Genomic DNA, 24,942 nt, shown 5'->3' on the forward strand with positions numbered 1-24,942 from the left:
CTGATTCGAACAGGAATGCTGTATCTCTGCCCTATCGCAATTGAATATGCATCACAGTTACCCCACATAAGGCAAGCCGTACTCCTTCCCAATGCGTTTGAGTTATGATGGAACGTACTCTGGTCGAGTGCGAGAAGATCGTTAGTGGCATCTATTGGTCCACTGGTCCACTCGTGGCAAACATGTCACAGGCACTACCGCTTCCTTTTAGAGCAATGATGTGAGGTTATTCAGCAACTGGAAAGACAAATGAAGAAATCTTCCTATATGAGTGGGCTGGCATAGTTCTTAAGTCCACCGATAAACACTAACGACCCTTACGAACCATTTCAAAGTGGCCCCAGTTGACCAACTTGAGCTAGTGTAACCGCATCGCTGTCCGTTCCAGAATACAAACCTAAAATTCTGCCAGACCTCCATGTCTGGAATGAACCTCGCTATTACCGACATGGACGAAGACACTAGTAGCCGAACGAAAAAGGATCTTGTCAATCAAGGTTATAAAGCATGCTTCGTCATAACAAATGTCTCTAACTCCAATAGTACCAGGTACGCAGTTTCTTGAGGAAACAATCGAGGTCTTCGGCCAACGCAGGCGTGAGTGGAGGTTGCATGCCAAAAATTGAGTTGGACGAGACTGAATGTGGTCAAGTGATTGATACCAACCTGTCCAGCGTCACTTACTTCCTTAAGTGGACAAATGATCAAGCAAGGTCACGGAGCTTCCCTTATCAATGTCTCCTCCAGCGGGATTCTTCTGCCTATTGTGCTTCCAGGCACGATGTGGCACGACTGGATAAGGTTGCGGGTAGTGTATTGTGGCTTATATCTGAGACTTCTTCGTATGTTACAGGAGTCATAATTTCTGTCAATGCAGTGTACTCCTTGATAGGAGCCCGAATTATACGTAGTGATGTAATGAAATCTCACTGCTACCGAGCACGGATTGAATTATGCTCCTTGTTTCTTGCACATATTCCTGGTAGTTAGTATTTTATGAGAGCTTCTGAACTTAGAAACTTGCAGATGAAATTCTACAGGTTGATATTGCAAGTTACCCACACTATAGCCCTCACATTTGTGATTTTGTAGGTTTGCGTTTCTCAGGCATCTGGATAATTCCATCGGACAAAGGAGAACTGTTGTGCAACCCTAATTATCGTGCACCACGCTCAACATAATCATTCTTGAGGGTGTACATAGGAATGTGGGGGCAACGCGTTCTTCCATAGCAATCTTAAACGGTGCTTGTGCATTATGACTGTGTTACCCATGGGATATAGTAACTGACAGCCGTATCTTAAGCCTTGCTTACTTTGAGTTGTATATTTGGCTTGAAAATGTTTTCAACAAGTCTCAGATCGACCTATGCCACATGGGTGAGAGGACAATGGAGTGAAGTGATCATGGATTGGCAAGAAATGCGAAAAATATCCATGTATTGGTGAAGGGGTCAACTGCATCCTCTTGTGGTAGGATAGGGCACTGTAGACCTAGCAAACTAGAAGTAAGAACGCTTCTATTCAGCTTTTCTCTATCTTATGCTTCATTCAACAAACAAAAAGACTTAGTACTACAAATATGGTATAATTGCTTTCACCTCGTATGATATTTGATATGTTTGTACACACTATATCCTGATTCAAGTTTGCGATCCCTACACGGAGATAGTTGAAGATGCACGTGTGGATGCCCAGCGGCAGGTTTTCTCCGCCTTCTGCCTCCGAAGCTCTCTCCGTTCCCGCGTCGCATTTATCTACTATCGTTCATTTCGACATTGCACCTCTGGGCCTCCCAGAATGATTTTTGGCCTTCCCGGATAATAAATTTGATGGTCATCTACTCGCCTCAAATTGCAGGAAATACCTGGACCACTCGTTGACGAACCGACGACGTTACACCCTCCCGCCCACCCGATACCTCCTACCTCCGTTCTTTTACCTCCACCTCAACACTCACGCCCACCATGTCCGTTTGGAACCCCGATAATATTCGCGATGTTGCCGAGTCGGTCGGTGTTGTGAACCTCAGCAATGATGTCACTGAGAACCTTGCCCGCGACGTCGAGTACCGCATCGCGCAGGTCCTGGAAGAAGCCCTCAAATTCATGCGCCACAGTCGACGCACGCTACTCACAACACAAGATGTCGCGCAGGCGCTGCGCGTGCTGGATGTGGAGCCACTGTACGGATACGAGTCTACAAGGCCTTTGCGGTTCGGAGAGGCGTCACTGGGCCCTGGTCAGCCGTTGTTCTACGTGGAGGATGAGGAAGTGGACTTTGAGAAGTTGATAAATGCGCCGTTGCCCAGGGTTCCTCGCGAGATCTCTTTCACAGGTAAACTTGACCCTGCTGCTCTATGGAAATATTTACAATGAAGTGTTGGCATGCTGACTCCATTAAGCCCATTGGTTGGCGGTTGAAGGTGTACAACCGTCCATCCCCCAGAATCCCACGGCGGCCGACTCGAGAAACATGGAACTGATGTCCAAGGGACCCAACGCAAGCTCTACATTGGCGGCCATGAGTGGAGGAGGAAATGTCTCCGTCAAGCCCCTGGTGAAGCATGTGCTTTCCAAGGAGCTCCAGCTATACTTCGAGAAGGTCTGCAACGCCTTCCTGGACGAGTCCAGTGAGGAATACAGGACGTCGGGTTATGCCAGTCTCCGAGAAGACCCCGGACTACACCAGCTGGTGCCATATTTCGTGCAATTCATTTCGGAGAAGGTGACGCATGGGCTGAAGGATGTCTTTGTCCTGACGCAGGTGATGCACATGGCCGAGGCTTTGGTACAGAACAAGTCTCTCTACGTGGACCCATATGTGAGTCATGATTGTCACATGAACAACGCGGATTCCATTCCACTGACTCCTGATAGATCGCCTCACTTGTTCCACCTATTCTGACGTGCCTGATCGGTCGACAACTCGGTGGCAGTGCTGAACTGACGGAGCAATTTGCCCTGCGCGACCTTGCCGCATCGCTTCTGGGCCTCATCGCCAAGAAATATTCCAATTCGTCGCACACCCTCAAGCCACGACTGGCCCGGTCGTGCCTGAAGACGTTCCTGGACCCGTCCAAACCCTTTGGGGCGCACTATGGCGCGGTGATCGGACTACATGCGGTTGGCGGTGCAGAGGCGGTGCGGGTGCTGATCATGCCTAATCTGCCGACGTACGGTAACCTGCTCAAGGATGGCATGGCGGAGGAGAGTCCACGCCGGCCGGAGGCAGAGCGGGTGCTTAGCGTGCTGCTGGGGGTGCTGAACACGCTACGGGAGGGCCGGATGGCACTGGCCAACGGTCATGGCGGGATGGTGACGGATGGTCTTCGAGATCGGCTGAGTCAGAAAGTGGGCGAGTTCCTGGCCGCGAAGATTAGTGACGCGGGGGAAGTTGACCTCGCTCATGCCATTGTGGAGTCATCCTCCTGATTCTGCTGCATTTCTCTCTCTACAACTTGAAGTAGCATCTCATTCTGTATCTACTTTGGATGTACATCTTTAGGGGCAGCGGGTGAAGAGGCATGCGTGCTTTCTTCCATTTTTCTTAGTTTGAGTGTTTGTTGCCGGGCATGGACAGAATTCGGCGTTTGGGGCAAAGGGTGTTTTAGAAGGAGGGAATCGGGGCTATTCTTGAATGCTAGCTAGCGAATTGTACCTCTGCATGATATCTTGATGCTTTGTCGACTTCAACCTGCTCATTGTGCTGGGAGGGAATTTAGTAGTGGTGGAAGTTGTGAGACCGATTTCCCGATGGGAGGGAGACACGACGTCACCCTCCCTTTTGGGAAGAAGTCGACCCTTGTACTACCGCCTGCCTGGTTGGGCACGAAATGTCGGGTTTTTTCCGTTTGGCAGGGAAAATCCGATCGGCTCATTCCTTATTCCTGGCCTTCTTTTCCGGCCATTCGAACGGAGCATCTCATCATCAATTCATCCATCGCGCCCTCCTGCCTCTCCAGGGATCGTGTGTGGTTGGACTAAAATTCTTATAATTGCCCAGGTAAGTTATATGTTCCTGCATCTTCCCCTCATCCCCATCCCATTCCTCTTGGTGTCTCCGACTCTGAACCGTTTTCCCGCCTTCTCTCAGATTCTGCGCGTTTGATTCCCAAAAGAGCCCAACCCAGATTGGCCTCTTTCCTTTGCCCGCCCCACGAACTTTTTTCGGGCCCACAGATCACGGACAGCAATAATAATCGCTCAACCGTCGCCCGTCAATAACTACTTCTTTCTTCCCTTCCCCCCCCCACGTCCGCGTGCCTTTTTTGAAATCTTATTTATTTCCCTCTCCTTCCTCCTCACTCATCCGGTGGAGGTTCTATCGCTTTGGTTGTCTTTGAGTCATTGGGTGATCAAAGAGCCAAATCGCTTTGCTGCATTCCGCTGCACACTTGCCCTACCCGTTATCGTTGCCGTCGAAAGTCGCCTCGCAGATGTTCAGTGCTGTGGCTTCTCACGACATCGTGCTGTTTTAAGCTCGTCTTCTGTCCTGCCTTCCATGAACCCGAAGGATCTACTACGGTACCTGTCTAAGCCTGCCAAGTATGTTTGTTGCCGTTTGTCCTCTTTCCTTAGTCTCTTCACTTCGTCTCCGGTGGGTCAAAAGTTTCTGTCATGGCTAACAGATCGCGAGTAGGCCCCGATAACACGCTTGAACCCCACCTTTTTTCTCCAGTCGCGCAAACCTCACTTTTTTCTCTCCCACATTTCAAAAAGCAGATACTCTCGTCTGCTAGACCCGATACTTTCGCCGGTATCGGTATCTTCCAGCACGAGGGTCACGACCAGATAGTCACCATTCCCTTTTCCAGAGGCTTTTTCCTCCTTTCCCTCTCTTTCCGCCCTCCCTAGCAGCCCTTCAGGCTTCTACCGAAACTACCCCTCTTTGGCTGAGTGCCAATTACCAGAAAAACAGATTAAGGGCCTACTCTCTCAGACGGACATAGCCCCCCTGTTCGTCTGGGCAGCAGATAGTGCTTCCTAGGCTCTTTGTCTACGGTCCACACATCCAGTCGCGCGCACCTGCTATATCGCTGCTCCGTCCGCTTTACCGATCAATTTGCTGCATTATCAATCGGTCAAGATGGTCTACATTGGGATCCCCCAGCACTACACGACGTCGCCGTCCTCTTTCATGGGGACCCCGTCCTTGACGATCAACCATGAGGCAACCCAGGATCTTGATTCCACCAACGCCTTCGAAGGTATGTGGCTGTGATACTAGTGGCTCTATGTTGGAGATATACTGACGTGAATGAAGGCCCCGAGAAGCTTCTGGAGGTTTGGTTTGCCCCGTCCGCTCAGGAACTGGGTTCTGCCGGTCCTGCCGGCTTGAAGGCTGTGCCTGAAGAGATCTGGAAGGATATGCTTGACCTCGTCAACTGCCAAGTGCTCTCCATCGTCTCGTCCGAGGATGTCGACGCCTATCTCTTGTCCGAGTCCAGCATGTTCGTCTGGCCGCACAAGCTGATCCTGAAGACCTGTGGTACGACGACCCTGCTGTCGGGACTTCCGCGCATTCTCGAAGTTGCCGCTTTGTTTGGTGGCTTCCCTCGCGCTACCGCACCTGCTTCCCGCGGCATCTCCGTCGCTGCGGCCCCGTACCGTGTGTTCTACAGCCGCAAGAACTTCCTCTTCCCCGACCGTCAGCGCGGTCCCCACCGCAGCTGGAGAGACGAGGTTCGCACCATGGACAAGCTCTTCCTCAACGGCAGCGCCTACATGATTGGCAAGATGAACGGCGAGCACTGGTACCTCTACCTGACTGAGCCCAACACCTTGCTCACTCCCCCGACCAGCCCTCGCGTCGAGTCGGAGGATCCGGTGACCGAGACCAAGGTGCTTCAAGTGCCCGCAGCTGGTGCCTACCAGACGCGCGAAGACCAGGACGAGACTTTGGAGGTGTTGATGACCGACCTGGATGAGGAGAACGCCAAGCAGTTCTACCTGGACCACGCTACTGCTGTTGCCGAGAAGCGTTACTGCAACTTCGAGGCCGACAATGACGACCACGTTGATGTCTTCAGCAACAACTCCGACATGGATGATGTGTCGTCCAACGGCAGCCGCGTCTTGCCCCCTGAGCTGACTACCGAGGGTCATGCTTTGGGAACGGTCGTGTCGGAGTCGTGTGGTCTTTCGGACGTCTATCCGAAGTCCAAGTTCCCCGAGTCTCGGATCGACGCCTACCTGTTTACCCCGTGCGGATTCTCCGCCAACGGCGTCATCCCCACGCCTGACCAGAACACCGGAACGCACTACTTCACGGTGCATGTGACTCCGGAGCCTCACTGCTCGTATGCGTCGTTTGAGACCAACGTGCCGCACTCGCAGAACGGCCAGACTACGCAGGAGATTATTCAGCAGGTGGTGAACATCTTCAAGCCTGGACGCTTCACGGTGACCTTGTTCGAGGCTAAGCCTGAGACTACTACCGCCGATGGCGAGTTGGACCACATCAAGGAGGTCAAGTACATTGAGCGGCAGGCGGCTCGTCGCACTAAGATGGAAAATGTGGCAGGATATCGTCGGGTGGATCGGATCGTGCATGACTTGGACGGATATGACCTCGTGTTCCGCTACTACGAACGTCTTGACTGGAAAGGGGGGGCCCCTCGGCTCGGAGAAGAGCGCGTTTGAGAGAGCGAACACGGTGTCTGTCCATGCATGAGAGGTGAGAAGGAAGTGGGAGAATGATATCGTTTCTTGACTGTTTCCAATTTCGGGTTTTGTCAGCTGTTACTTTCCTATCATCGAGCGATTGAGCTTTGTTCCTTTTTGAGCAATGTTAGTATCCACCTTCGCTTACGCTTTATGGCATTGTGGTTATTTCGAACAAATGTTATCCGTCCTACGGACTGATCAGGTGCATTGATCGTAGAAAATCCGAGTAGTTGAGCGAAGAACGAGTGAAGTAGAAATAAGCAGCGGGCGGGTGCAGGAGCGCGCCGGCGGAAAGTCGACCACTCGGCAGACTTGCCGGATGGGGCGCCGTAACACCGATAAGCCGCCTTCCTTTGGATCTTTCACCCACACTCCGTCGCATCATCTCCCCCAGCAGTCTCCATAACCCAGTCCATCACCTGTACACTTTCTATCCTGAATAACTTGAACAGCTGAGTCTTTATTCGCGCCTTACCGAGATTTCGCAGACAGATCGAGACACGACTTTTCATCCGCGCTGCGAGCAAGCCTTGTCGGCTCTCGACAAAGCAACATCAACATCACCCATCACACCATTTCTTAACACAAACACATCATGTCCTCACCACCACCACCGTCCTCAAACCCCCTCAAACGCCCCTCCATCTCCTCGGCCTCCTCCCAACCACTCGGCAGCCATCCCAAGCGACCGCGCATGCACCCCCTCCGCCAGACCTCCTTCCCCAACACCATCGACGCAGACACGCGCACCTACAGCGATGCCGGCAGCGTGACGGGCAGCTTTACAGGCAGTCTGGGCGGGACCAGCGCAGATGGGGTGTTCCTAACGAAGGGAAAGAAGCGCGGTAGGAAGAGTAAAGCGGAGAAGGAGCGCGAGAGAGAAGAAGGGAGTTTGCGGGCGGGAATGGATCGACTGGGGTCGGTGGATGTGGATGGCGCGTCAGTGAGGGGTGGTGCTTCTGGCGGTGCCGGAGGAGGAGGGGGAGGAGAAGATGCAGATGAGGATGAGGATTTTGATGATGAGGGGGAGTTGCTGGGGAGGGAGGAGGGGACGACGGATACGGAGGCGGAGAAGAAGAATATGGCGTATGCATCCCTCCTTTTTGACGGTTCTATATCTGGCTTGTGGACGAAGTTGCTAACTGGTTCCGGTGTAGGTTGTTGGTGGATGCATTCAATCCCATCCAGTCGGAACGATATGATCTGTTCAAACGAGCCAAGTTACGAAAGGAGACGCTACGACGTATTGTCAATCATGCGCTGTCGCAGTCTGTGCCGGCTAGTGTTGTCACAACGATTAATGGTTTTACGAAGGTGTTTGCGGGTGAGATTATTGAGAAGGCTCGTACCGTGCAGGCGGAGTGGGCTATCGCTCATGATCAGGCGGCTTTGGCTGCAATTGAAGCTGAACAGGCGACGACAACAACAACAACCACAACATCTGGGGGTATTAAGCAGGAGCCCATGGAAAGGGGGCCTATGTCTACGCCTGTTGGGAAGAAAGATGTCAAGCTGCCTCCGAATCCCCATCGGGGCCAGTTGCTGCCCTCGCATCTACGGGAGGCGCTGCGGCGGTATAAGCGGGATGGTGAGGGTGGAGGCGTAGGGTTCTCGGGTCTGAGTATGGGCAATCTGGGGGTGCGAGGGTCGGTGACTTGGTCGGCGGGTAGTGTTGGCGGACGGCGCATCTTCCGGTAATGGATTATGGATCTGGTTATAGTAAAGCCGTGAGCGCAGAGGTGAGCGTGGATAGCAAAATGGTGGCTGAAATACTGAGAAAGACCACTGCAGTAATGATAGTATCATAATAAATGATGATAGACGGATTGTCTATAGTTACTGAACACTGAATACTCATTCTAATCATGATTTTACTTCTAGCATGCATACCCATCACCTTATATGCAGTGGCAGATCTAGAGTTGCATCTCACTGACCTCTACTGAGAATACATGCAAGAACGCGCCTAATCCCCCCTTCCCCCTACACCCACTTCCCTCTTTTCTACTTTCGATAAGGTCCATCCATCCGTTAATTTGTCTCTTGGATCTCCTACGCTCTACTACTACCGTACATGATATCAGTTGCTGTTGTTACTATATCAGCTGATAATGATGTTAACATGGTATGAATGTATTATTGTGTGTATATTAGCATTATTATTGTGTGTATATTAGCATATAATAACAACCACGTCCGAACCCAAATCACCGTTTCTATCCTTTATAAACCCACCGCGACGCACAATTTCCGATTCCCCCACTACCATCGTCATAGACAATGTTCTGTATCAGTGTCATAAAAGTAGTATGTCCTCGCAGTTTGCTCCAACAAGCATTCATCATCATCATCCCCCTATCTTTGCTTTCTTCCATTGCCCCGTTTCGAAGTATCCACGTCGATAATGTCCTTCATACTTCCTCTGACTTCTTCGGTTGCTGCAATGGTTGCATGAATATCTCAGTTTCAGACGTAGTATGGTATAGACAGACAAATAGACTTCTGATTACAGTAGTAGGTCTGCCCAGTCTACTACCGTATATACTCATGCAAGCCAAGCAAGCATTCACCGTCATAACTTCATCATGCCTTGCTCTGCTGTTTGATTGTTGATACTAGACTACTTGTATCAACCAACCCACCACCGATGTTGCTTCAGTGGTTGCGCAGCAAATAGAATCATGCTGGTCTCATCACCAGTTCCCTTGTTTCTGTTTTATTTTTATTGATGTAGAATCTAAGGAACACTGATACCTGGTGGAAGTAATTGTCCCTTTTCGTGTGTATGTATCCCGGTAGGGAGCATTATGACAGGCACGTTGGCTGCTGGAGTTTTGTCCTGCGAGATATCGGCCTGCTGCAATGGAGTATCTGACAACAGGAACTAATCACATCTCGTATAATTCTGGACTGTTGTGCGTTCCAGCATCTTTCAGGGCTTCCTTGGCTCGATGACTTGCCGTTTCTGCCTTGCAGACATCTTGCTCTGCATGGAACAGGCCTTCGGGAAACACAGTATTTCCAATATATAGATCGTTTTTGTTACTGTATATGCGTACGGCTTCCTTCCTGGGGTAGGATGTATAGAATTCCATGTCTTGCAGTATGCTTTAGAGCAAAACACTGACTTTCGAGATCGGGCGATCTTCGTCATAATTGTATATTTGTCTTTTTTAGGCAGCAGCCAGACACAATTGCATGAAGATGGACACCGATGAAGAGGGTTTGTGTGCTTGCTGCAATGGATACTTCGTCGCCCATCTTCCTTCCGTCCATTAGGCCAGACTTGGTCGAACTTTTGTTGGGGTCTTGTTTGACTTCCCCTCGATGGTACATTAGATATTAGAGACAAGTTTATTGTTTTTATTGATTGTTAAGCGCATGGCTCAGGCCCACCACATCTGTATACACCGAGCTCAATGCCGCTTCTTGTGTCGCTTGTTTCAACTATCCATTCCAGTGGCCTTGTGTTGCTGAAGCGATATGATTGACCCAGAAGCAACATGTCGTTCATGTACTTGAAGCTCGCGGCCACATACTTTCTCTCTCTAGACACAGTATCGTAATCGTAAGTTTGAGGGTGAGTTAAATGACCGTAGCACGCACGGAACGATCATATCGTATGCCTGATTTGGAGGGGCTAGGCTTTTAGTCCCCGATCATCGATGACTCCCTTGATCACTACGTATGTGAGAGTCTGGCTCTTTGTCCAGTTTCACGGGAGTTGTTTGCGAGTTCTCTTTTGTGTTTCCTTGTTTGTTATTGAATCGTCATTCTGTATTTATACAAAAGCCTTGAAACCTCCAGTGTGGCTTTGAGATGTCTGTATGCATTTAGGTCTGTACATGGCCATCGACTGGATGTCTTCCCTGAGAACGCAGATGTAGCTGGCCCAGTTTGATGATCGATTAAGTACGCCTGCTACTTGTTCAGACAGGTCCTCACTGGAGCCGTATTTGCTCATATACTTGTCAAACTCGATGGCAGGTAGAATCATTGGCGTGTAAGAGCGTAGCATCACATATTGTTTGTTGGATGCCTTCTGATCGCCTTACCCCTGTGCCCGACTGTTTATAGTATATAGAAGGGGTTCGTATAGGGACTGAACCGTTGAATTTTTCCATTGAAGCTTTCCATTGAAGCTTTGGTTCTGGAACTGGTGGGGTGCAGCTAAAACGGACCAACAATCGGTTCTACCGAACCATCAGTCAATAGCCACCGTAACCAGCTATCCCAGTTACAGTCTTTCACTTGACATAAGTGGTCAAATGATGATATCTTGTATAAGCAGTACCACAGCGAAGGCGTCACCTAATGGGAAGATGGCCTTATATGCTGCCACCACGACGTTTCCATCGGAATCTTTCTTCATCGTCTGGTTTGTTGTAGAAGGCAGCGGTCCACTCAAGTGGTCTAACGACATTGTTGGCGTCTCCTAACATGCCAGCCGAGGTCTAGCCAGCCAGTAGGTATCACTCATCTTAGAAACAAATGCCCAACCTTCTTCATCGTACTTTGGTTTATCGTAGAAGGCAGTCATCCACTCGAGTGGTCTAACAACATCGTGGGCGTCTCCTGACATACCAGCCCAGGTTTGACCAGTCAGCAGTCACCAGTTATCACAGAAACGGCTAGCCGAATACCTGCGTTCCACGAGTATCCTGAGCACTGGTGACAGAGGACAGAAACGTGCTCATTCATAGCACAACCGACACAGAGGGCTTTTCCAGATGGACGCCGCATTCGTCAAGGGTCATCGTCAGGCAGGGAACTAGCTCATATAAGTTCTCAACAGATGTTCTGCGACTGGATGCTAGAAGCGCACCACAGTATTAATCTGCATGTCATTGTCTTTGGGCAGTTAGGGTCTGTCGCACGCCTCCGCGTTATTTCTCTTTATATAGTATTGCTTCACCACTCCAATCGATCTGCAACTCCTGATATTTTCTTCGGGTGTTGGCTTATAAAGACGATAGAAATTCGTCACGATCGTTTCCGGCATTCCAAGATCGTTCAGAGCACTATAATTGTAGTCCCCACCCTGTAATGTCACTAATCGAGCTTCGTAACTCTCGTCTTGTGACGCTATTTCAAACAACCTTTCGAGCCGGGAAGTATGTCCTAAACGGACATGGATTAAGCGATGAGTAGGTCTCTCGATGTATCTTTTGTGATCGAAGCCTAGTGCTTCAACAATCATGGCTACCCTCAGCATAGCACAGACATTTTGCTACACCTGCTCCTTGTCCAGTCAGGTCTTGGCCGCCGTTCCATTGCTGTCTTCACTGTCTGCGGTTTGATTGCAATATAGTAGGAATAAAATACCCTTTTGTCTATGGGCTGATTCCAGATGGGTGTAGTCGTCGACGCCCAGATTATCGCGCTTCTAGTGCGGCTAATGCCTGGCGATTGTGGATGCTAATCGCCCCCACGGCATGGACTTCATCGTCCCGACCCGTGCAAACATGCATTTAAACATCGATTTATATGCCGTTATTGTCTGGTTATTCGAATTGTGTAGCTTTTAGACGTTAGTCCAGAGCTCGAACATGAGGTACACGCAGCTTCGAGCGCACACCAGGCAAGAGCCTCTGGCAAATGGTCCCTTTGTCTGACCATTCTTTTCCGCACCTTGAGCGCGTTCAAGGCAGATGTCTCGAGTACGAACTATCATTCTCGCGAGACTGTTCGGTATTGAACTAGCCAGTGGATTAGGCATAGCAAATATGGTCAAATTCATCAGTAGCCGTTATATTCTGAACACCTGTCAAAGATGGACTGTGGCCGGTAACGTCACCAGTGTGGAGCGAATGTACACAGTAAGTGCAAGGAGGTCGTAGCAAGTAGCCAGACTACCACCACTAGCTTTATATTGTCCCAGCTGTACATGCAGAACAGAACCTTTCTGTCTCGGCTTTTAACAGACAGCGGAGGCCTATCGCTTGACTAGAGTATCCGTAAATATGGTGCCGGTGGCATCTCATACTTGATTCCTGGGACGACACGCCAGTCTGATTTGATGCAGAAGGGTGCGTGAGGCCCTAAAACTAGATATAAAACAAGAGGCCATATGGTCTCTTTGCTCTTGGTCCTGTGAGAGGTATAATCATGGACGCTCTGATGTGGATATGTTACCGAACGCGGACCATGCCCTTAGATGCTCACGGTGTATTTCTTGACTTTATCCTGCACCAGGTCGAGTATTCGATGCTTCCCAAGGGCATCATATAAGGATCATGCATTCTCGCTTAAGACGCTGCGCGTCGGAGTATCGGTCCCTATCTCTCGTCATCTGTGGACAAGACCAAAGGCGAACGTGCCCAGTGGGCTCTTCTTCCTCGCCCTCACTCAGTCATATTGTCTGGTAAGATCCAGGCCATGGGTAGCAGCAACCGCTGAATATCAAGTCAAAGGTTGCCTTGTTCGGCCCTGGACACGGCTTGCGCTTCGAAAAGTCGTTCCTGCAGGGCCTTATCGTCCGTAAGGTCTTAACTTCCATCAGTTTCTCTTCGTCATCTGCGGCCGTGACTAAATGCCAGAAGCTGAACCCCAGCAAGAAGTACAACCTTTTCACTGCCTCAAACTTCCATATGTCATCATAAAAATGGCTTGGTCCATCAATAGGAACAATTAGGCTCCTCTTCATATTAAAGAAAGGCAACAGAGCATGGTCAACTTTTCTAACCGGTGCTGAAGTCGCCTTCTCCCAGAACCAGCTGTTTCATCCAGGCCAAGGTATCAGGAGTGAGTTGTCTTTGCATTTGTACGAACCTGTCGTCCTGGCTCTCGAGGAGTACCAATGACGTTTGCGACCCCAACATTGGAAATCCTTTTCGGTCGCATTAATGAGAGCAGGGTTGCTCGATACCCTAGGTGCTGTTTGATGCTGGGTTTCGGTAGGCTGCAAAAAAATGGATATCCCAGCATAGAACTTGACTGTGAACAGTAATTGAGACGTCGAGCTAGCTTGGAAGAAAAGTCTCAAGCGGTGCTAGTCTTCATCTCCCGGAATAACCCGATTAACGCGTGGTTTGGGCAGCTGGCCATCAAGCAGAGACTCATCGACCAGCCAGATCTTCTCCACGTCTCAGGATATCCAGTCCTTATCTTTGGCGATCTTCGGAAAGCCCCCTTTCATCAGTCGCATCAGTCGCCAGACAGATGCTTGTTGGCAGATACAGCAAGATTGTAGTCTGCCATATAGCTTTGATCTATGCATCTGGAGATGGATGTGATGGATCAGGCTCATCCAAATATCTCCTGCCGTAGCCTCGATGTGTTTATATGAGATGAGAGATGATGAAAAGAATCTAGCAGTTCACACAAAATCCTTTAGAGCGTGAGAAGCGTGTTATGTTTTGTGGGGAGAGAAGGAAGAAGGAAGAAGAAACCCACGCTGACGCCGGGGCGATGGCTTTTATAGGCAAGCCCTGAGCAGGGCCAGTGAAGCTATTTGGTGACGACTAAGCAAGAGTGACAGCCTCAGGATGGCTAGTGAACGGGGCCAACAAGATGTTGTGAATATCTTCACATTCACCAACTATGCATCAGGTATTCCATGGTTAACAAAACCTAATCTATTCCTATAAAACAGCCGAGGTGAATGAGAATGAGATAGCATCAATATAATACAGATAATTACAATAAAACATCACGCTGGAGCCCTTCACGCCTGGTCATATCAATGCACTCATTGCCGGCTCGCCTGCGCAGCCTTCTGGCGCTGCAGCTCCATGGCCCTCAGATGAGCCTCGCGGCGGGCATGGTTCCGCTCCTCGCGCTTCCACGCCTCCTCCTCAGAACGCCGTCTCTCGTAGTCCTCCGCCAGCTTGCGGTCCTTCTCACTGAGTCGAGGGCCCGCGGAAACAGTTCCATCCGCGTTCTTGGTAGGACCGCTGCCCCGGTACTCCTCAACCTTCTTCTGCATCTCATCTTTGAGCTTCGACCCAGTCTCTTTGACTTGTCCAAGGGTACGATCAATGAGACTCAACCTCTCGCGTTCGGCCTCCGCAGCCGCCTTCTGGGCGGCCTCCTTGTCAGGTACCTCGTTGATCAAGCGGAGGCCAAGGTCGTTTTTTGGCTGTTCGTCGGGCTTCGGGACGTTATGATCCACCAGGGTGATACCGGCCATCTTCCGGAAGGTAGCCGAGCTTAGGAGGTACGTTTGCCCCAGAGCAAACACACTGGTGGTCAAGAAGTAGAGCTGAAGGGCACCCGGGAAGTTGGCCATGAACAGGAACGAAATGGTGGGCATGCCGTAGAGGAAAAGGCTCTTGAAAGCAGAGTCTTTCATCTGGTTCATTCCGGTCTCTCCTCCTTTCTACAAGCAACTGCATTAGCTAGACGTTGGGGAAGAAAAGATATATTTTCGCACCTTGAGAGTGTGATGTAGGATGACCGATCCAATCAAAGGAAGAATATAGTAGGGATCGGAAACAGTAAGGTCCTGAAGCCAGGCAACGTGTTCCGTAGTCAGTCCGGGTACCGGCAGACTGCACATGTTGTTGACGACGCGGTAACAACCAAAACCGAAGGGGATATGAATCATCGGGATCATCGCTTTCCAGGGCTTAATACCGTGGTCCTTGTGCAGCTGGCTCAGCTCCGCCCGCTTCCGTGTCGCTTCCATCAGGTCGTTCTTGTAGTTGGCCTGAACCATCTCCGTCCGAAGCGGAGTGGTGAGGTGCTTGATGTTGTTGAGCTTGGTACTGGTGTCCGCAGCCATAAGCGTAGGGTACAGAAGACCCAGACGAACGAAGAGACCGGTTGCGACAATCGCACCCCACCAGGGGAGACCACCCATGATATGGAAATGCTCAACGCTGTATTCGATCATGGACGAAAATCCCCAGCCGAAATCCAAGCCCAATTGCTTCAAATATCCAATCTGCTCCGGGATCGCATTGATATCAGCCGCGGTCAGATCATTGAGGTTGACTTCTCCTTGAGGTGCGAGAGAGACATCACTGGCCGCCGGGTCCGAGACAGTAGTCGATGAAGGAGCCGAAGAGGTGGAATTGAAGCGAGCGGCGGCCAATCCGGTGATGGCAGTGGCAGGACGCCAGGAGCGTGTTCCAAGCAGCGTCTGCTTGGATTGACCATATGGGACGGCGGTTCTCAGGGTCTGCGGACGGAAAGAGGACATCTGTAGGGCAAAGTCAACAACCTCGTACTGGAGCCGACAAGAGATGACTGCGGCGGAAGACAAACCGATCGGCTGGAACGAGAGAAGGCATACAACCGTTGCCGGGCCACGGCGGGCAAGACGCCGCGTCCACTGAGACCAGTCCCTCCCAACATGGTGAGAATTGGTATGAAGGCGGAGGAGATGAATTGGGGAAATCGAGTCGGAGTTTGGGGAAAATCGCGGAGGCTTTTCGGGACGCTTTTTCGGTGCCAAGCCTGCCTTTTCTGCCGGGCGGAAATCCTCAATCATTTCTACGGAGTCTCGAGCGGTCTAGTCTTCGCTATGGATCTAGGGCGATTTGACATACTTACGTGTTGCCCAGTTCCAGAAATGCAATTCTCGTCAATGTGAGAGGTTAAATTCGAGGTGGTTCGCCAGACGCCGTCCAGTCAGACCGATTACTGATGCTTGCTCTATGTACACTGTAACCCCTGATGCGCATTCATGCCACCCTGCAAGCGACAAGAACTGAACTGTTTTGATGCCACTTTACCCGTACATGCCAATATCAATCGGGCGTGATGAGATATCTATATGGTCCGCTAGTACTCCGTCCGGGTCTACTCTAGAGACGTAGCATCTTTCAGTCCGGCTGCCCTAGTCCCCCTCCGTTGCGACGGGATGTCTCGAACCTCGATCCCAGGCCCGACAGGTCTCGAACGCCGATGCATAGGGAAGACCTAATATGGAAGATTCGTTAGCATTATTGAACCATAACGAGGGCCGGGCTTGAGAGAAGCGACCGGCGCAAGTCCTGCGCCACCTGGGGACCAAACAAAAGATGTACGCGTACCTTTGTCCCGGACCAGCCGAGTCGATAGGCTGCTTCATGTGCAAACAACTCTCCAAATCCCAGCATCAAGCCATTCACAAATGGGAGAACGAGATTAATGGCAGCTCCCCGCAGGATACTCCAGATGGTCGGGGGCTTGTAAAGGATCAGGGGAGAGCTCGAAGAGGAGGACTGAGATCCGGAAATGTCATGATTGGCCGAATAGTTCTCAGAATCTGAGTGGACCGTCAGTCCAGATTCATACAGCTCCCTCGAGCTGGAGAGGTCGGCGGCCATGATGCGGGGAGAAGGTGATCAACAACGAAAGGAGAACTGCAGAAGACGGGGCTGGAATAATGGGAAAGCCCGTCTGTGGCTGCGAAATAATCAGCAACTTGATAGATGCGGGGATACGAAGGGTACCAACTGAATGGAGGGGAATTCCGCGCTGGATGAGGTCGGTCCCTTGGGGTTGGCTGGATTGACGATCTACACCTGACCTGCAGAAGGGGTTATGTAAGCACACCTGGCCTCGCGTTCACTATAGCAACAACCAGAAGAGACAACCTGCAGGGTCATGCGATAGTATCAAGTAAAGTCAGGCGAGAAGTTGAGTATGAGAAGCAAGTGAGAGTGCAGTCATGGAATGAAAGGAGTGAAGTCACGATCTTTCGTCACGGAATATCCTCTCACTAATGATTCGCCTGGGGATTCCTCAGGCACCCGCGGAAGATCCCCTCTTCCGGATGACCAATCAGGCAACAGTGACGTACCGTTATTGGGTCCCTTCAGCTTCGTGAAGAGCTGCAATATTACGAACCACTGCATCTTCCGAGTCCCCAACATTCTCCGCCTTTCTTCGATAGTCTTTTGCGCCTTTCCGTCTTTGAATCAGTGCTGGACTGCGAAGCTTCATAACCTCTAACTTCGATCATCCCAACGTGTGCAGTGCCGTCACGGTTGATTTACTTCCAATATGGAGCACAACGCGGATCGTGATGAGATTGTCTCTCAATTCTGCGCCATGACTAGGACGGATCCTCACGAGGTACATGTTGATCATCCCAGACTGAGCTGTGGTTGCTAATTACATACTTCATCTCAGGCGCAAGGCTATCTCGCAGCCAACGAGTGGGACCTCGAAGCCGCAGTGACCGAATTCTTCGCCGAACAAGATGAAGCTTCACAGGATACTGGTGCAGCTGGTGGTGGTCGCCGACTGGGCACTGAATCGGATCCCTCTGCAGGCCGTTCGCTTGGTGGCAGCTCCTCTCATTCCCCCTCCACTACCCCGCAGCCCTCGTCCCGCAGGTCGGCCCCGAAAAAGAAGTTTGCAACCCTGAACGACTTTGCGTCGGGTGGAGGAGAATCTTCAGAGGAGGACGATGCAGTGAACCAGGACTTCTTCGCTGGAGGTGAGAAGTCGGGCTTGGCTGTGCAGAACCCCGATGATATCAAGAAGAAGATCATTGAAAAGGCCAAAAGGTGAGGTCATTTGGATACACTTGGTTGCTCAGGGCTGATATGTTTATAGGGCTCAGCCTCCGCCATTGGACGAACCTACCAGAAGGTCTTTCTTCACCGGCACAGCACGTACCCTTGGTGGTGATGAGGCTCCCAGCAGGGTAATCGAAGCCCCCAGTGCACCTGTTTCGCAGACACCGCAGCGCGTACATAGAACCCTACACTTCTGGTCAGATGGCTTCTCTGTTGATGACGGAGAGCTGTTTAACTCCGACGACCCCGCCAACCGCGAAATCCTCGAGGGTATCCGCCAGGGCCGTGCCCCGCTCTCCATCATGAATGTGCAGGCTGGCCAGGAGGTGGACGTGGAGATCAAACAGCACGACGAGAAATACGTGAAGCCCAAGCCTAAGTACAAGCCCTTTTCCGGGGCTGGACAGCGCCTCGGCAGCCCCACGCCTGGTGTGAGGGCACCTACGCCAGCAGCAGCTCCTACTCCCAGTCAGTCTACCGAGCCAGCCAAGCCGGACGTAGATGAGTCGCAGCCGATAGTGACTCTTCAGATCCGCCTTGGAGACGGCTCACGGCTCACTTCCCGGTTCAACACCACCCATACCATTGGTGACGTGTACCAGTTTGTGTCCGCTGCCAGCCCCAGTAGTCAGTCGCGTCCCTGGGTATTGATGACTACGTTCCCTAGCAAGGATCTTTCTGACAAGAGTGTTGTGCTGGGTGATATGGCGGAGTTTAAGCGGGGCGGCGTGGTGGTACAGAAGTGGCAATAAGTGTGTGGTGGTATAGTCAGTCCTGTTGGGTATAGAGGTGTGCATAAGCTCGTGCAAGTTCTCACAACGTCAGGATTTAGTGATAGGCATTTTAGGCATAGATACGAGTTGTTGAGAAGCAGCTCCCGAGTTATGGAATGATACAAATGATGATCAGTAACGAGCAATCTAGACTTGGAATTGCGTACGCTAAGTCCAATGCTGCAGACTTCTGCACCCTGTAGAGAGTAGCAGAGTAGCACTTCGTATACTCAAGATATGCTGCAGTATGCATGCATCTCGTAGACACAGATAGGAGTCAGTGAGTGAGTGAGTGATATCTCCGAACCGGCTGGATTGATAAGCAAACTCCGCGGAATGACGCAGAAAAAAAGCCCACCCGAAATCGGCTCGCCATCGCCATCCCCAGAACACCTCGACTTTCACCACTTCTTCAACCCAACCAGATACCCGAATACATAGCAGAGCGGATACTCAAGATGCCTCTCGACGGGGTGAAGAATGTTGTGCTGGTGAGTATTACTCTTCGTTTACCTGAGCTCCAGCTCCAAACCTCATTGCGACAACCCCTCCTCTCTTATCGATAACAGCGCGCAACTGCGCACAGGATGGAAGGATGGCCACACCTACACATACAATGCGCGCACATCCTACCTACCTCTATCCATCTATACACCTTCCAATACATTGTCCAGAGACAAGCTAACAAGCTAATTCCCAGGTCCTCTCGGGCAAAGGCGGCGTCGGCAAATCCAGCGTAACCCTGCAACTCGCCCTCGCGCTCACCCTGCAAGGCAAATCCGTTGGTATCCTGGACATCGATCTCACCGGCCCTTCAATCCCACGACTAGTCGGTCTCGAAGACGCAAAAATTACCCAAGCGCCAGGCGGTTGGCTTCCTGTTCCTGTTCACCCTTCCACTATCACCACCACACCCAATGCCTCCTCCACCTCACAACCAGATACAACAACAACGGCAACAGAAACAGAAGGTGGAAGCGCCATAAAACACGGCTCTCTCCGCTGCATGTCCCTCGGCTTCCTTTTACGTTCACGGTCCGATGCCGTAATCTGGCGCGGGCCCAAAAAGACAGCCATGATCCGCCAATTCCTCTCCGATGTGCTGTGGAATGAAACCGATTACTTGCTTATTGATACGCCTCCCGGAACTAGTGATGAGCATATTGCTCTTGCGGAGCAGCTCTTGACGCTTTGTACGATCGATGCTTCCTCTGCAACTGGAATGCCTCGACTGGCTGGTGCGGTACTGGTAACTACACCACAGGCGGTAGCGACGTCTGATGTACGGAAGGAGGTGAATTTCTGCGTTAAGACGAGGATTCCGATGCTGGGGGTGGTGGAGAATATGTCTGGTTATACGTGTCCGTGCTGTGGGGAGGTGACGAACCTGTTCTCGAGTGGTGGGGGGCAGGTTCTGGCAGAAGAGATGGGTGTAAGGTTTTTGGGAAAGGTGCCCGTTGACGTTGGGTTTGGGGAGTTGGTGGAGGGGAAGATTGGTGGGGAGGAGGATAGTGAGGATGAGGATGAGGATACTAATGGGGAGAAGAAGGAGGAAGAAGAGAAGGATGAGAGGCCGCTAGTGGAGAGGTATCGGGAATGTTGGTCGTATGCGCGGTTCGAGGAGTTTTCGAAGACGTTGATTGCGGAGATTGAGGGGCAATGATGGAGTACTAGTATATATAGGGGGTTACTGTTAGAGCATCTGTCATGGGTGGCGTCTTTTTGGCATGGATGTAGAGTGATACGAGATCATGATTCACTATGAGAAAAGTACTATTGCTCATTGATGTGGGGTGGCATAGTCATCAGTCATTATATGTCGTGGGTAGCATCGCTGCCTAGTAAATTCTGCCGTATATAGATAACATCGTATATCATATCATAATCATCATCACCACCGTTCATCTTAAACTCATACATTGCCGCGGGCAACATCATTACCATCACGCATTTGGGATGGTTTGGTCTTGTTCCAACATTGCGCGTAGTCGCATCTCAGCTGTCGCCTGTCTTGCCTCAGGACCAGCAGCTACGGCACCATACTGTAGCCATCTTAGAAGCGCCTGAACCTCTGCTACCAGGGACGGCGGAAACCAACCCCTATATCCAGCGCTGGAGCCCATAACGCTAGGTCTGAGAAGCTCCTGGCTTCGTGGGACCTCCGAGGAAGAGGTTGCGTTGGCCTCAGCCTGGGCATCAAGCAGGACTTCGGATACAAGAGCCGGAGTAAGGATATTCGAGTCCGACTGCGTCTGCGTCCCCAACAGTGTACGACCGCATGATTTGGGCTTGGAGGCAAATTGCCTCATGGGAAGCGTCCCCAACGCGGGCTCTTCGACCGGCGCATGCAATGCCAGGGGAGATCTTGGGGTACTGGGCGGAGCCTGGCTCGACGAGTTGGCCCCAGAGAACGGAGTTCTGAATGGAAATCCCGTAGATGGCCGTCTACCGTTATCCCAGTGTCGATACTGCGATAAGGATGAATGATCACGTCCATCGGCGACACTATTCTCGTCGTCATAGATGACCACGTTGTCGCTTTGTCTTTCATGGTCGGAGCTGGCTTCTTCGACTGTCACTAGACCACCCGGGGGAGCCCGGATCTCGCCCAGCGGAGCGATATGACTTCCATATTCGTTCGCCAGACTGAGTCTGCTGCGGCCGCAGATTTCTCCGATCGAGTCTAGCGTGTGACGAATATTCGGCTCGATCGCTCGCAGTATGCCGTCTATGCTAAAGTTATCCTCTGATGGGAGAGCAGGCCCGCGTCGCTGGCTTCTTGAGCCACCGATGAATGGGAATGAGCGCCGCGTAGGCATCGTGGTGGAAGTGCTGGAGGTGTCATGAGGGCCGCCCGAATATGCCCTAACAAGCACGGGCTGCGATGCCGATGTTGAGGGCCGCGAAGTAGCTGACCGATTATGGTTGCTCCAGGATGAGGTCCTAGGATTCCCATTTAGCTGACGTAGCGTAGTGGTACGATGCGCTCGAGAGGACTCATCTAACGCCGGTTCATAGCGATAGGGAGCAGTTTGTTGCAGAGGACGAACGGTCTCGACCACAGGCGAGGCATGCAATGGGTTCAGCTGTGACCATCTCCGGCGTGGCAAGGCGGACGAGGACGATGGAAAAGCGTCCGTGTGGGCGAGCAGCCTGCCGGACCTATAATCCATCTCTGTTCAAGGCACCCTCTCTAAGCCACTATGCGATGCAGGCTGCGTCGGGTCCAGACAAGCTCAGTGACGCAGCAGCGGAGCGTAGACGGGGATATGACCACCCGCAACGACAACACCACCACCACCACCGGAGTAAAAACCCCGCCTTCCGGCCAATACGCAACAGCAGCGGCAGATCGGCTGGCAGCAGGGAAGGCGATCAAGCGCCTGTCAGACAACAGCACTCAGTAGCGGCTGGCGGCGGCGGCGGACGGGCAGACAACGCAGGACACGTATCACGCTCCAACGCGTCGCTCGACGGAACACAGATGCATGGACTCAGCAGGCCAACGAGCTGGCATGATAGGGGAGGCAGATGACAGTGGATCGGGCCAGCACTCAAGGCGATGCAGCGAAGAAATCCAGAAACTATTCAGAAAAGTGGCTGGTTTCAAGTTGAAGCGGGCGGAAACTGGGGACTTGATACCCGAAAGGGGAAACACTAAGCACCAACAATCATCATCATCGTCAGTTTTCCTTTCATTCATCTCCAACCCGTTGGTTGTGTCCTTCGAGCAGTGGTAGCCACCTCGACGCTAGTCTCTTGGGGTCCGTCAGAAGCTGCATATGGTGCGCTCGATACCTTAAAGTCACCCCTTCAAGATGAATAGGTTTCGCGTATGCTATTCCCTGTCTGACCGAACTCTTCCTCCTCCACCCATCCATTGCTTCTCCCGCCATACTTCAGTGGAACTGATTGTCATGTGCCTAGTTTGGCGACTCCGATGAGTCTGCGTCTGAATTCGACGATGATACCTCCGGACTGCCCTTCCCCGAGCCTCTGTCTCGTGCTTCCTTCCTCGCACCCGACTTCGACCCCGCGGCGTATCTATCCTCCCTCACCAATCGACACCAGAGCCTCGAGGACTTGCGACAGGAACTACGGGATTTGGATCAATTACTCAGTCGAGAGCTTCTAGACTTGGTCAACGAAAACTACCAGGACTTTTTATCCCTAGGGAGCGCATTAAACGGTGGAGAGGAGAAAGTCGAGCAGGTACGGGTCGGTCTTTTGGCATTCCAGCGTGATGTCCAGTCAATACGCGATAAGGTTGAGGCCAGACAACAGGAGATGGTAGAGCTCCTGAAAGAGAAGAAACGCCTGAAGACACAAGCCAATGTTGGACAGGCCCTGCTGGACTATGCGGATCGAGTCGAGGAGCTAGAGAAGAGATTAATGATCGGAGACACTCCACGGCCACCTCAGGACGGCACCCCGGGCGAGTCCGATTCGGATTCCGATCTGATGGAGAGCGACAGCGACGATAGTGATGAGGATGAGCTGCCAAACGGCGCAACTACTGCGTCACTCGTTTCCCTCAAAACCCTCGAGCGTCATATTCAAAAATATGTATACTTGACAAAGCTATCGTCTCGGATAGGTGACAGCCATCCGTTTCTACAGAGCCAACAACCAAGGATGTCGAAAATACGATCTGCGGTGCTCTTGGATCTGAAGACGGCCCTGGAGCAGGCAAGCCATGCAGGCGACAAGAGGGATACGAAAACGCTGGCCGTATTGCGTCTCTACAAGCTCATGGGAGAGGACACTACTGCTGTATCGGCACTCAAGAATCTGAAGTCCTAGCGGACCTCCAGAGCTAGAGCAGTGCCATTTTGCATAGCGTCGGCGTTGGGAGATTTTCTTTTGCTGGTTCCGAGTGAGATATGAAACAATACCATTATACACCGTAACCTTCCTAATGAAACATATTCTGTACACCCATAAACTTGAAGACGCTAGAGACTATTTTACACGCCCTGCAAAGCGGAAGATTCGGGAGAGGTCTCCGACCTGAACTCTCCATTCAGACTGAAGCCGGGACCGTTGGTCGAGCTCAGGACCTAAGGAACGTTAGTAAAAGATGCCGATTGCAGGCGCAACGCAAGTCGGCGACTTACCACTTCGTACACCTCCTTGGTTATGCGGTCATTAAGACCGGCCGCATCCTTCTTGATCTGGTCGATCGTTGCGCGCAGGTTGTCACGCAATTGCTCGGGGGTGAAACCAAGCTGTCCAACGGGGACACGAATGACGGCGTCACGCTCACGGTAAACAGTACCACCACGCAGCATCTCCACACGCACGGCGATATCTTCGACCACAGTACCCGTCTTGACGCTGGGCATCAGGCCTCTGGGACCGAGGATCCGACCCAGGCCAGCCTTGTTCAAAGCATCCAAACTATCCGGGTGGCAGAGACAGCGGTCGAACTCGATCTTGCCGGCCTTCACGGCATCAAAGACCTCCTGCTCACCCACCAAGACTGCTCCAGCCGCACGAGCTTCCTTCTCATGGCGGGTTCCGGGAGGGCACACGACGCAAATTCGGGACTCGGTTTGGACTGAATGGGGGAATCGAAGCATGTTGCGAATGACGGGACCGTCTCTCCTCGTCTTCAGGCGAACGTGGACCTCGTATTTGGAAGAGGTTGGCTCGCGGCCAACTTCGAATGCACGGAGATACCTGCGGTGAAGATCGAAGCAATCAGTGGAAAAGTCGACTGAGACACAGCGATGACCACACAAACCTCATGGCATCACACAGTGCGAACTGTTGCATGTCCTTGAGATCCTTCTGCTTGAACTCCCTCGGACCCTTCTTTCTCTTGGCGGTCTTGTCTCCCTTCATCTTGCGCGCCTGGGCAGCGGTGCGCACCTGTTGCAGGCTGGGCAAAATAGGCACAATTGGGCTCGGGCGAAGAGCAGGGCGACATGACGACAATATTCCCCGTGCCGCAGAGGGCATGAGGGAGCTGTAGGAGGAAGCCATGGCGATGAACTCCGAACGAGCTTGACAGCGCCGGGAATGTTTTCTGGTCCGAAATCTA

General features: G+C 51.7%; 9 protein-coding genes across 9 annotated transcripts; 5 read left to right on the top strand and 4 right to left on the bottom strand.

Annotated features, from left to right (window-relative positions):
- Positions 1–1,966: 1,966 nt before the first annotated feature.
- On the top strand, positions 1,967–3,433 carry BDQ94DRAFT_170886 (TATA-binding protein-associated factor TAF6; the record flags this gene model as incomplete). Its single annotated transcript, XM_026771595.1, has 3 exons — positions 1,967–2,336; positions 2,404–2,822; positions 2,879–3,433. 3 exons carry the CDS (start codon positions 1,967–1,969, stop codon positions 3,431–3,433), a joined length of 1,344 nt encoding a protein of 447 aa, XP_026625680.1.
- A 1,270-nt stretch (positions 3,434–4,703) lies between these two features.
- Positions 4,704–6,698, top strand: BDQ94DRAFT_39380 (adenosylmethionine decarboxylase SPE2). The gene is made up of 2 exons (XM_026775656.1): positions 4,704–5,208; positions 5,265–6,698. Exons 1-2 carry the CDS (start codon positions 5,088–5,090, stop codon positions 6,641–6,643), a joined length of 1,500 nt encoding a protein of 499 aa, XP_026625681.1. The 5' UTR covers positions 4,704–5,087; the 3' UTR covers positions 6,644–6,698.
- A 564-nt stretch (positions 6,699–7,262) lies between these two features.
- Positions 7,263–8,365, top strand: BDQ94DRAFT_170888 (transcription initiation factor TFIID subunit 11 family protein; the record flags this gene model as incomplete). Its single annotated transcript, XM_026771596.1, has 2 exons — positions 7,263–7,753; positions 7,825–8,365. 2 exons carry the CDS (start codon positions 7,263–7,265, stop codon positions 8,363–8,365), a joined length of 1,032 nt encoding a protein of 343 aa, XP_026625682.1.
- A 5,815-nt stretch (positions 8,366–14,180) lies between these two features.
- Positions 14,181–16,098, bottom strand: BDQ94DRAFT_144782 (membrane insertase OXA1). Its single transcript, XM_026766517.1, has 3 exons — positions 15,878–16,098; positions 15,042–15,812; positions 14,181–14,987 (listed from the first exon to the last, which is right to left on the bottom strand). The coding sequence occupies exons 1-3, from the start codon at positions 15,965–15,967 to the stop codon at positions 14,358–14,360; spliced, it is 1,491 nt and encodes a 496-aa protein (XP_026625683.1). The 5' UTR covers positions 15,968–16,098; the 3' UTR covers positions 14,181–14,357.
- A 272-nt stretch (positions 16,099–16,370) lies between these two features.
- On the bottom strand, positions 16,371–17,279 carry BDQ94DRAFT_39429 (TOM13-domain-containing protein). Its single transcript, XM_026775657.1, has 3 exons — positions 17,054–17,279; positions 16,648–17,002; positions 16,371–16,534 (listed from the first exon to the last, which is right to left on the bottom strand). Exons 2-3 carry the CDS (start codon positions 16,921–16,923, stop codon positions 16,415–16,417), a joined length of 396 nt encoding a protein of 131 aa, XP_026625684.1. The 5' UTR covers positions 16,924–17,002; positions 17,054–17,279; the 3' UTR covers positions 16,371–16,414.
- A 323-nt stretch (positions 17,280–17,602) lies between these two features.
- On the top strand, positions 17,603–20,559 carry BDQ94DRAFT_159840 (Mrp/NBP35 ATP-binding protein; the record flags this gene model as incomplete). Its single annotated transcript, XM_026769125.1, has 6 exons — positions 17,603–17,674; positions 17,732–17,822; positions 17,874–18,111; positions 18,161–18,865; positions 19,341–19,387; positions 19,586–20,559. The coding sequence occupies 6 exons, from the start codon at positions 17,603–17,605 to the stop codon at positions 20,557–20,559; spliced, it is 2,127 nt and encodes a 708-aa protein (XP_026625685.1).
- Positions 20,560–20,679: 120 nt separating this feature from the next.
- Positions 20,680–22,162, bottom strand: BDQ94DRAFT_144789 (uncharacterized protein). Its single transcript, XM_026766518.1, has one exon. It carries the CDS (start codon positions 22,067–22,069, stop codon positions 20,840–20,842), a length of 1,230 nt encoding a protein of 409 aa, XP_026625686.1. The 5' UTR covers positions 22,070–22,162; the 3' UTR covers positions 20,680–20,839.
- Positions 22,163–22,258: 96 nt separating this feature from the next.
- On the top strand, positions 22,259–23,790 carry BDQ94DRAFT_144790 (COG2 family protein). Its single transcript, XM_026766519.1, has 2 exons — positions 22,259–22,729; positions 22,824–23,790. Exons 1-2 carry the CDS (start codon positions 22,715–22,717, stop codon positions 23,697–23,699), a joined length of 891 nt encoding a protein of 296 aa, XP_026625687.1. The 5' UTR covers positions 22,259–22,714; the 3' UTR covers positions 23,700–23,790.
- On the bottom strand, positions 23,791–24,901 carry BDQ94DRAFT_144791 (mitochondrial 54S ribosomal protein uL1m). The gene is made up of 3 exons (XM_026766520.1): positions 24,643–24,901; positions 24,014–24,578; positions 23,791–23,956 (listed from the first exon to the last, which is right to left on the bottom strand). Exons 1-3 carry the CDS (start codon positions 24,882–24,884, stop codon positions 23,864–23,866), a joined length of 900 nt encoding a protein of 299 aa, XP_026625688.1. The 5' UTR covers positions 24,885–24,901; the 3' UTR covers positions 23,791–23,863.
- Positions 24,902–24,942: the final 41 nt, after the last annotated feature.

The sequence above is a fragment of the Aspergillus welwitschiae genome, assembly GCF_003344945.1.
Source record: "Aspergillus welwitschiae strain CBS 139.54b unplaced genomic scaffold BDQ94scaffold_18, whole genome shotgun sequence".
Taxonomy (NCBI): domain Eukaryota; kingdom Fungi; phylum Ascomycota; class Eurotiomycetes; order Eurotiales; family Aspergillaceae; genus Aspergillus; species Aspergillus welwitschiae.